At 35.7% G+C, this 11380-nt stretch overlaps 1 protein-coding gene across 2 annotated transcripts; it reads left to right on the top strand.

The window, feature by feature from the left end:
- Positions 1-1109: 1109 nt before the first annotated feature.
- Positions 1110-10029, top strand: LOC120184866 (imidazoleglycerol-phosphate dehydratase 1, chloroplastic-like). 2 transcript variants are annotated; one of them, XM_039189235.1, is made up of 9 exons: positions 1110-1432; positions 1537-1658; positions 1748-1852; positions 1930-2022; positions 2310-2384; positions 2571-2633; positions 2760-2869; positions 2975-3007; positions 10019-10029. In XM_039189235.1, exons 1-8 carry the CDS (start codon positions 1177-1179, stop codon positions 3000-3002), a joined length of 852 nt encoding a protein of 283 aa, XP_039045166.1. In that variant the 5' UTR covers positions 1110-1176; the 3' UTR covers positions 3003-3007; positions 10019-10029. The 2 variants fall into 2 exon arrangements, with proteins under 2 accessions (XP_039045166.1, XP_039045165.1); XM_039189234.1 differs by lacking the exon at positions 10019-10029 and having other exon boundaries at positions 2975-3381.
- The last annotated feature ends 1351 nt before the right edge of the window (positions 10030-11380 follow it).

The raw sequence follows: 11380 nt of genomic DNA, 5'->3' as shown, positions 1-11380 counted from the left end.
ATCAGAGCTTATTTCCTGTTGTTTGCCATTGAACTTCAAATGAAGTACCGATGATGATGTTATTACTATATTTTAGCAATCAATCAATCAGGTTTAGGGGCCAATTTGAAAATTTGGTTGATGTTATATTAATAATTTGATTGATTGTTGAAATGTAGAGTCATTATATGTAATAAGTTGAATTTTTAGAAGTTTCCAAGTTTAGGGGCCAATTTGAAAATTTGGCCTTTTTAGCTCAAAAGGAGTTTCTTGCATCTCATGGCCTCAAACTATGACTCTCATTCTAAATTGGCCCTTGAACTTTTAAGTATTCTAATTTCACCCTCAAGTTATGATTCTAATTCTATATTGATTCTCAAGCTTGTGAGTATATATCAATTTTATCCTCAAACTATGGCCTTCATTCTAATTTGATCCTCAAATTTTATCTCAAATCTATTGGTATGTTTTAATCATGTCCCATGTCAATAAAACTGTTAGGTCAAACTATATTATTATATTTTTGGAAAAAAATAAAATTTAGGTTAAATTATGGTTAATGCTAATTTCATTAGATGAACTTATGGATGAAATTGGGACATTCAAAAGTTTAGGCATCAATTTAGAATAAGGATCATATTTTATGGATGAAATTGAAATGTTTAAAAGTTTAAGGACCAATATAAAATGAATGATAATTTTGGGATAAAATTATAATATTCAAAAGTTTGAGAACCAATATAGAATAATACTCATAGTTTAGGGATAAATGATGCAATTAACTCTTCAAAGAACATAAAAAGGGTAAACTGCGTCAGATACTACTGAACTTTAGGTATTATATCGTTTATACTACTGAACTTTAGGTATTATATCGTTTATACTACTAAACTTTTAATTTTACTAATTATAGCACTAAACTTTTATTTTCATTTCAACTATACCACTCAAATATTAAATCGCATAACAAAAAATCATGATCTAATGATTTGTTTAGTGATAACGAAAATCAAAGTTCAGTACTATAATTGGTAAAATTAAAAGTTTAGTGGTATAAACGATACAACAACTAAAGTTTCGTGATATCTATTGTAGTTTACCCAAGTAAAAAGTAACGACGCCGTATTCTCTTTCTCCCTGGCATCGCTCTCTGTATGTATTTTTTTTTCTTCCCACTTCCCCTCCGTACATCCACAAATGGAGCTTTCATTTTCCTCTCGCCTCCTCAACACCTCCTCCTCTAACGCAGCCGCCGCCGCCGCATTTACGCTACTAAAATCCAAACCCAGATTTCATCATAGACATACTTCAATCCCTCTTCTTCCTCTCCAACACTCACTCTCTCGTCTCACTTTGAAACAAATGAGTAACAATTCCCAGTCAACGCTTTCTTGTTCCTCTCTTCCCCAAAGCAACGCCTCTCCTGCCCCAATTTCCGCTTCAACTGCCTCAGGTAAACGAAACCCAAATCCCAAAATACCATAAAAATCATTGCTTTTTAATTTATATCATCCTTTTTCATTTTGGGTTTTTTCTTCTTCTTAGGGAGTGGTTTAGGTCGTATTGGAGAAGTGGAAAGGGTAACGAAAGAGACGAAAGTTTGGGTTAAGATAAACTTGGATGGAACTGGAGTTGCTAATTCCACTACAAGTATTCCCTTTCTTGATCATATGCTGGATGTATGTTTCTTTGTTTTCCATTTTATCTTTTTGGTTTCAAATTTTTGTTCTTTTGTGCTGTTAATTTGATTTACTTTATTTAATCTTAGCAATTAGCCTCTCATGGACTGTTCGACGTGCACGTCAAGGCTACAGGAGACATTTACATTGATGATCATCACACCAATGAAGATGTTGCCCTTGCTCTTGGAACGGTAGGTTTCTGTCAACAGGTAAAGATTTTGAATTGTATTGCTGGGTGGATTAAATGAGTTGACCTGTTTCCTTTCAGGCATTGCTTCAGTCACTTGGTGACCGGAAAGGGATTAACCGGTTCGGTGATTTTTCAGCTTCTCTCGATGAAGCATTAGTACGTGTTTCACTGGTATGCCATTCATTTCATGGTTATTTCTTAACCATGAACCTATGGTACTATTTTAAACTCAAAACCATCAATACTTGTTTTGAATCAAAGATATTTCCGCATATTATTAGGAAGATTTCTTGACGAAAGTGTAAATCTTCATACTTTTATAATGTGACATGATGTTGATGATTCTATGAAACATTACTGAATTTGAATTTGTCTTAATGTAATTCTTCAAAAATCGTGTTTCCTAGCAAATATTCGAATCCATAACCACGCTAAATTTCATATTGTTTTTGTTGTAGGATTTATCCGGCCGACCGCATTTAAGTTATGATTTAAACATTCCTACAGCAAGAGTCGGGACATATGACACTCAGGTAATACACATTGTTTATATCGTCTGGTTTAACCGTGCTTATTTTGTTGACTATGGGGGAAATTTGTCGATTTGGTTTCATCGTTTTATGTAGCTTTCTTGAGGGTAGCTTCCTTAATATCACCTTCTTTCGAAATATATTTATGCTGAATTTCACCAACACACTTTTAATATCTAATATTCACAGTTGGTGGAGCATTTTTTCCAGTCTTTGGTCAATACTTCTGGCATGACAGTACACATACGGCAGGTGGTAATACGTATTCTTGCATATACAAGTTATTTTCAGCACATTGGCTACCCTATTATAGTACTAAAAAAATTTGCAAGTAATTGAGCCGTAGAGCTTTTCGATGTTATTCTTTCTTGCTTGCAGCTTGCAGGAAAAAATTCACATCATATTATCGAGGCAACATTTAAGGCTTTCGCTAGGGCCCTTAGGCAGGCAACGGAGTACGATCCACGTCGCCTTGGGACTATACCGAGGTTCGATATTATGTTATTTTGATAAATTAAATGCTTATCCTTTTACTTATCATACAATTTCATGTGTGCTTCCATATGAAGTGTTGAAACATTTGTTTTATGCAGCTCAAAAGGGGTCCTATCAAGATCTTGATCTTTGTTTTAAGTTTGGAAGCTTTGGGTATTTGATGCTCAAAAGCTATATGTTACTTGGACTCTGTATATCGACATGGGTATGGTTATATTTTCTGAGATATTACGAGCATATAGAGGATCATTGGAGGTCATATCCTCGTATTCATGTGTCAGATACGTTTGTCAAACATGGATACTTAAAGGAAAATAAAGAGTCCGAGCAACGGAGCTCAAAAGTGTCACTTTTTTTTTGCTCTTTATTGGACATTAGTATGTATTAGAAGTTATAATGTATGTGAATGGAACCCCCTTGTATGTCATGAATTCATGATGATGAACAATGCTTTGTGTCGGAGTTCTTTGCAGTGAACCGATGTTATGCTGGCTTGGACCCCCAATATGATTCATGATTTAATAAATTTATATATTTTATTTAATATTCAATAAATATTTAAGTAGATACATGAATTTTTATTTTCTTTGAAGAACATATTGGCTCCTGTTAATGTCTTGGTGGAAGACCTGAATTTTTATTTTCAATGCACTTTGCATGCAGTATTACAGGTCCTCTAATGACTTCCCTGATAGGCAGGCATGGTCTGATAATGCACACATGCTACTTAGATAATGCTGACCTGCATGTAGGTTACTTAGGCTTACACAAAGCTCTGTGTGTTATGGAACAAGAGGTGTAGATGAACTGAATTTGAACGAACCAAGTTGTGTTCATGTTCATTTATTTATTTTTCAAAGTGTTCATGTTCAGTACATGTTCGTTTAAATTTTTAACACCATGTTCGGTTTGCGAACATGTTCGTTTAGTGTTGTTAATGTCGTAACCGTCTTTCGGTTGGGGACCGGAATTGGGCTTCGACTTAGGTAAATGTGGATTGGAGTCGCCACCGATCATTTATTTAAAGATAAATGGGTTGATCGGATACCCTATTTCTTACCTGATCTGCGTCTTACCAGAAATATGTCGGGCTCGGGAGTCGGTTACGGTCAAGGAAGGATTAGCATCCTTGAACCGCCCTTTCGGTACTACGTAATTTCCAGTTGTCTTAATTAAGAAAAATAACAAGTTAAATTAAAAGATAAAATAATGATCCAAAATTACTTACCTTTGATGGATTTACAAATATACCCTTTAAAAGTCAAAATATGGGTTAGAAGAGATGAATAAATGATAAATAAAGTAAAACAAATAAAATAAAGAGATTAAGAAAGAAATAAAGTAAATATAAAATGAATAGAATATATAAAATAAAAAAACAATAACACTAATATATGCATAGCAAACAACTAAATAAAAATAAAATGATAATGCAATAAATAAATAAAACAAGTAAAGAATATAAAAACATAAAATATAGGATAAATATAAAATAGATAAATAAATGAGTAAAATATATAAAAAAGTAAAAGTATATATATATAAGTAAAATAATAATAATAAAAAAAAGAAAATCAAAAGTAATATACATATATATACATGCAAAATAGGAAATATATAAATATATATATAATAACACTAATAATAAAACATATATACATATATAATAAAATTAATAGAAAGTAATATGCATATATAACAAGAATAATAAAGTAGGAAAAAAATGATTTAGGGGGGAGAATTAAATATTTTAAAAAATGAACACGCCTCGGGGGTGGATCTAGGTTCGAAATTTCGAAATCCCACCCCTTTTTAGTCATCGGCGCAACCCACGTTTTGGGTTATTCGAACCAAATCTCAAGAAAAATAACGTGCACATGCGAGAAATGAACGAACCAATGTAAAAAAAGATGCTACCTTTTATTTCCTTTTCGAATCGTTTACAACAACTTTGCCTTTGTATTTTCTGTGCTTTCCTCTGTGTTTTGTGTGTAAAATCGTGTCCTACAATAGTGAGTTACAATGGCTATTTATAGTGCTTATGGATCCTATCTTTAGGAGTTTAAATCATAGTAGAACTCTATCCTATTTTTAGGAGTTTAAATCCTAGCAAAATGTTATCCTATTTTTAGGAGTTTGAATCCTAAAATTCTATCCTATTTTTAGGAGTTTGAATCCTAGTAGGACGAAAAATGTGTGTTGACAGCTGCCCCTCTTTGCCCATAGTCGTGTAACGGAGATATGGCAAAGATTAAAAGACATACTTTTCGTTCAGTAGAGTTGAAAATTAACTCTTATGTTTCAATAACTCCCTCTCGAATTGAGTTACGGATGACTCCTCCATCGTGAAGTCGAGTTCATCTTGAAATGATATGAAATTAAAGCCGTAGTTCGGAATTTGAATCAGCACGTGGCTTCCCGTTACCCTTCGGTCTTCTTCTCGGTTTAAAGACCTTGGATCGGAATCGAACTCAGAAATCTTCATTGACAGATAGCTTTTTCTTGACTTAAGCTATGCTGTTTGAAAATGGTTGCTTGTCACTAAGGCACGGCTAACCCAGGTCCTCTTCTCGACTTGAAAACCTCGACTGCAACCGGAAAGTAGTGCGATTGATGTGTCATCGAGCTGAATGGAGTTGAACTCGACAATTTTGATGGCAGATAATCCTTCTTTGAGTTGGATATCCTTCGTCGTGAAGTTGAAATCCAAGTAGGTAGCATTGTTCCAAGTCCAATATCCTCCGTCGTGAAGTTGAAATTGGCTCTGGAACCGGGAAATTGTTTGTTGACAACCAACCGTCCCTTCGTTGTGAAGTTGAACTTGTGTTGTCTCGAGTCCAATATCCTTCGTTGTGAAGTTGAAATTGAATCTGAATGAAATTTTGTTGACAAGCAGCGGTCTCTTCGTCTTGAAGTTGAACTTGCGTTGTCTAGAGTCCAATATCCTTCGTTGTGAAGTTGAAATTGGCTCTGAGATTGGGAAGTTGTTGTTGACAAGCAGCGGTCCCTTCGTCGTGAAGTTGAACTTGCATTGTCTGGAGTCCAATATCCTTCGCTGTGAAGTTGAAATTGGCTCTGAGATTGGGAAGTTGTTGTTGACAAGCAGCGGTCCCTTCGTCGTGAAGTTAAACTTGCGTTGTCTGAAGTCCAATATCCTTCGTTGTGAAGTTGAAATTGGCTCTGAAATTGAGAAGTTGTTGTTGACAAGCAGCGGTCCCTTCATCGTGAAGTTGAACTTGCGTTGTCTGGAGTCCAATATCCTTCGTTGTGAAGTTGAAATTGGCTCTGAAATTGAGAAGTTATTTGTTGACAACCAGCCGTCCCTTCGTTGTGAAGTTGAACTTGTGTTGTCTCGAGTGCCACGATATCCTCCGTCGTGGAGTTGAAATCGCGGATGGCCCCTTCGCTGTGAAGTTGAGCCTTGACTTGAATATCCTTCGTCGTGAAGTTGAAATCCAAGTATTGTATGTTGCGGGTGGACACAATTCCCTTCGCCGTGAAGTTGAAACCGTAGAGACCCCTTTATTGTGAAGTTTGGCTTCGAGCTAGACATCCTTCGTCGTGAAGTTGAAATCCACTCTCGAGCAAATCGTGTCGCTTTGAGTTCAATATCCTTCGCCGCAAAGTTGAAATTGACTCTAGCTAAAACCTGAAAAAGTTATGCATACATGTGATGCTATGGATGCAATGCTCTTAGGTGTGCCTAAAATGCATATGCAACATATGTTATCTTGGGGATTTAGAGAGAAATCTCGATCTCCAGTTGTCTGTCTGGAATCTTGATTCTTGAATCTTCAAATTTTGATCCCTTATCTTGAATTCTTCAAATGTTCAAATCTGATGTGCACATTCTATTTTTGATTTGAGAAATGCTTCTCGACCATCTCAAGTATGTGCCTGAGCTGAGTGTAACGGTTCAGATGATGCTTCAAAAGAAGTTGTCTTGAAAGAGATAGAATTCGTTTCAAGGGAAACGATCTCAAAGATATCTGTTGTTTCATGAGAAACGGTCTCAAGGGAAACAAAATTATGTTTTAAGGGAAATAAATTTGAAGATTTTGTGTTTCAAGAGTAACTGTCTCAAGATAGACGAAAATTGATTCAAGAGAAACTGTCTCAAGAGAGACAAAAGTTAGTTCCAAAAGAAACTGTCTCAAGGGAGACGAAATTTGTTTCAAAGAAAACATATCCAAATATTTTGTTTCAAGGGAAACTGTCTCAAGATAGACGAAATTTGTTTCAAGAGAAACTGTCTCAAGATAGACAAAATTTATTTCAAGGGAAACTGTCTCAAGAGAGACAAAACTCTTCTAGTGAAAACGGTCTCAAGCGAGACAAATCTTGTTTTAAGAAAAACAATCATGAGTGAAATAAATCTTCTTTCGAGTAAAACAGTCCCAAGTGAGACAAAGTCTGTTTTAAAAAACCAATCTCAAGTGAGATAATCATCTGCATTAAATGAGACTGTCTCAAGCGAGACAGAATTTATATTGGAAATGTCGAATCTGAAAATGAATATCGATCTTTCTGTCTGTCGAGTTGGTTGAAGTGTAGTTTCTTGCTGCTGAGCTAAGCAACCGACATCAATCTGTAAAGGTGCTTTTGAATCGAGTATCCTTCGTCTTGAAGTCGAACTTGACTCTAAAGCTGTAAAAATTATGTACGTGGAAAGAAAATGATAGATATGACGCTCTAAAATGTATGCATAAGATGCATGTAACATGAATTGGTTATATTTTATCTCCTGAAAAAGGTCTGATAATTCGCATTAGGATGTTGAATCCCCAAAGATGCCTCAATATCAAAAAATACCCCAATATTTGATGTTGAATCTTCAAAGATACCCCAAATGTTCCTCATTTCTTGCTTCAGCATTGATTCTGAGCATGAGTTTTGTGTCTAAGAGTCACATGTCATTTACCAAGATCCACTCTAGAGAGACTGTCTTGTTTGAAAAAAATGTTTTTCTTTCTCTTTTATTTTCAAAGTTTTTGAAAATATCAATAAAGAGTTTTGAAAAATGTTTAATCCAAAGTTTTGAAAATATTGTCACTTTCATGGTTTTACAATTGAGATGAATCATAAAACTAGAGTTCATCGGATATCAAAGAATTAATTACAATGTCAATCCTTCAATAAATTATAGCTATTTGACATGCGCCCAGATCAAAGCTATTTCTGGGAAATGGTCAAGCAAAGAAAGGATAAAAAGTCTCAGGTTATTGTGTTTGGTCAAAGGTTTGGCATTTTTGTTCATTTGATGCTAAATGGTTTGACATTTGATGCTCAAAGGTTTGATGGGGTAGCTTACATGCTCATCTACTGGAAGTGTTCTCCGACTCCCAGCTTTTATGGTCACACTCGGATTGTGTGATGCCTTATCGATGAATTTGTGTGATCGCCTCAGTTGCACAATTTTTATATTCGAGCCGCCTTTTCAGGTTTTCAACTCGAACACTCCTTTGGTTTCAAGATGTTATTCAGGATTTACGTCTTGAACCCCCTTTGTTATTTTTCTCTATCATACATTAATTACATTGTTTTTTGCAAACAAAGATTAATCCTGATGGGCGGGATGAAATCTGAAGATAGTCTCTCCTGTTTAGAAATCCATGTATGATTAGAAAGGACTTTTAAGGCACTTAATGTAGGCCAGGGTTCATGGTTATGAAAGAAAAGGATAAATAGGCCCAAACAAGTGTTTCAGGATGTTGAACCAAGGATCAATTCATTTTGATGCCTTCAATCTTGTCTTGCTCAAAATGTCTCTTTCTCTTAATGCTCTATGATCTTCGAATGAAGTGATTCGGGAATGATTGTGCTTGATCAATCTCATAGTTTGAAGCTTGATGTGCCATTTGTCTTTAGGGAATCTTTGCATGTGCTTTTTGTCCCTTTTTCTTTTTGATTTTTGCTCTTTTTTTTTGTTCTTGTTTCTCTTTTTCTTTATTTTTTTTTTTTGCTTTTTTGCTTCTTTTCTTTTTTTGTTCTTGATTGGATCTTCGCACTTGCCATTTGGTCTACCTTTTGGTGTCTCCTTTTGATTGATGTCTTCACTCATGTGAGCAGATTTCTTCCACCTTGCCCCCCAATGTGGAGGGTGATCCTTGGTTAGGGTTGAATCAGAAGAAAAATACTACAGGCTCAAAAGGGGACACAAGGGATATATATTTTCTCCTGTTGTAAAGGGATAAAGAAAGAAAGTCGTTCATCATTTCATACATGGAAGTCCTCACAGAAGAGGTATCCCCAGGGGGATAGATTTTCAGGATTAATTTCATTCACATGAAAACAGTGTAGTTAATGCGTGATAGAATTATTTCGAATGAATTGTTTTTTTTGCTCCTTGCTCCCAACATATCTCAATGTTCAGGCTCCCGGCGAAATGCCCCAAATTGTGTCTTAGAAGAATGCTCATGTTCAAATGAACAACTCAATGCCTTGGGTATTAAAATGTCAATTGTGAGTCTAAAAAGACAATGGTGTGACTTTATTTGACTCAAAGAAATGTATGGGTGTATCAAAAAGATAAAGACAATGTTCAAGAATTTCAAAGGGAAGGTATGTCAAAATTTGGTCTTTTTGGTAATGATCAAGGTATTTCATTTTGGGGTTTGAGACATGATAAGAAAGGTCTAATCTTGTCATATGTCAAAAATCTATAATTCTTGAAGAGTTAAAAGAATCCTTAATTCATTTAATATTCGAAGAACTAAAGATTAAAATTTGTTCAATTGCTCCACCTTAGAAAGTAGCATAAATTCAATCGTTTAAAAGATTAAGCAAACATGAAATATCAGTGACGTGTTCAAACAAAACAATCCTCTAAGTGCAAATGGTATACGCTATGCCCCCTTCTTCGGCTGTCAATGCCCCTGAATCCATCAGGTTTTGGATCTTGCGCTTCAGCGCCTTATAGTTCTCAGAGGAATGTTTGGAGCATCCTATGTGGCAACTACAAATAGCTTCAACATTGTAGCCCTTAGGATATGTGGACTTTTTTCTCAGATCATCTTGGCAGGTTTAGTCGTACAACCAGCTGATTGGGCTCATTCGTTGTGATAGTTTTTTATGATGTTACAATCTTGCTTCCATGTGGTGTCATGTGGTTAAAACCACTTCATCGAATTCTCCATGAAGAGATTTCATGTTTATGAAAATACTTAAAAAATGAAATGTATATGCAAAATGCAAAAATGCATTAAATGTTCGAGGCATTGATCCAAAAACATGTATGTTATTGTAAATAACCTTTATTGGGACAAAAGTGTTTTATCTTTTAAGAGACAATAAACATATTTAAAGGTACATCCGGACTAAATCCTCTAGGCCCGGAACCGGTTGACTAGTCATTTGCCTTCGTCTTTCACCGGTTGAATAACCTGTCGAACCGCTCCGACCTCTCTGGATGAACCGTGAAAATGTTGAGTTTTTTTGTATTGGTTCCCAAAAAGTGTCGAATGACTTCATCTCTGGCTTTCATCCTTTGCTGAATCGGAAATTCCATTGAAATCCTCCATCAAAGGGATTATTCGAAGTTCATTTGCTTGTTTCTTGAATTTTTCGACAGTGACTTGCCATCTTGTTCTTGTTGTCTTTGAATGGACTCTCGAGGTCAGTAACCTTTTTCTCGTCTTGCCCCTGCCACATTTGTCAACCCATTTTTGAAAAGTTAACTTTTGATGTACTTGATTGTGGGCACCATGAATGTGACACATAGTTGTCTTGCAAATTGTCCTCATTTTCTTTCTGAGACCTTTTCGGACCATAGCCGGACCCCTGCGTTCTTATATCTTGTATTACAACCCCTTTGTCCATTAATGCAGATTATTCATGTTTTAACAAACAAGTTTTTGGTGGATCAACACCTCTTTTAAATGATGCAAATAATGAAAACAAAATAAAAGAGAACAAAAGTAAAAAAGAGTTAGTGAGATAAATCAAAACAATAATAAAAACGAAAAATCCTACCCCACATGATATCTACCCCGCATGCTTTAATTCCTACCCGGACATGATCTCTATCCCGCATGCTAATTTCACACAAATCCTAACCGTATATTTGTCTAGTTCGCATGCTTTGAACAGAAAGTAAAGCAGGAAATAATTCTGGCATCTTAGGGTTTGAAATGAGGTTTTGGGGTGGGCTCTAATTCTCCATCATCTCCCGGTTTAGGTTCTAAAAAAAACGGTACCCGAGTTCTCCTTGTTGGTGCCCCCTTGGGCTTACCAGACCCTTAGTCCTAAACCCATCACTGGCTTGTGTGGACTAAGTTAAACTCGAGAGGAAACATTCCCTTATGCCCATACGGAGAATAAATTCACACGGAGACATAAGGTATATGAATCCCGAAGGCTACTTGCTAGGCCCGCACGGTGAATAAATTCACACGAAGGCGTCGCTTTCACCCCCACTTAAATAAGGTTCGAAGCTCGGGTATAGAGCTAGAGATGATAATTTTGAAAATTCTGAGATCATTAAAAAACGTCAGTACAACTATTTA

The sequence above is a fragment of the Hibiscus syriacus genome, unplaced genomic scaffold, assembly GCF_006381635.1.
Source record: "Hibiscus syriacus cultivar Baekdansim isolate YM2019G1 unplaced genomic scaffold, ASM638163v2 tig00112959_pilon, whole genome shotgun sequence".
In the NCBI taxonomy this organism is placed as follows: Eukaryota; Viridiplantae; Streptophyta; class Magnoliopsida; order Malvales; family Malvaceae; genus Hibiscus; species Hibiscus syriacus.
Note: the sequence above shows the minus strand (reverse complement) of the source record. Positions and strands in the feature narration are given on the sequence as shown.

Bases quoted from the DNA above. Each gene is read 5' to 3' on its own strand.
- LOC120184866 (XM_039189235.1), top strand. From the start codon at position 1,177: ATGGAGCTTTCATTTTCCTCTCGCCTCCTCAACACCTCCTCCTCTAAC. The intron at 1,659-1,747 runs GTATGTTTCTTT...ATTTAATCTTAG, and splicing joins TTCTTGATCATATGCTGGAT to CAATTAGCCTCTCATGGACT. The intron at 2,023-2,309 runs GTATGCCATTCA...TTTTTGTTGTAG, and splicing joins CATTAGTACGTGTTTCACTG to GATTTATCCGGCCGACCGCA.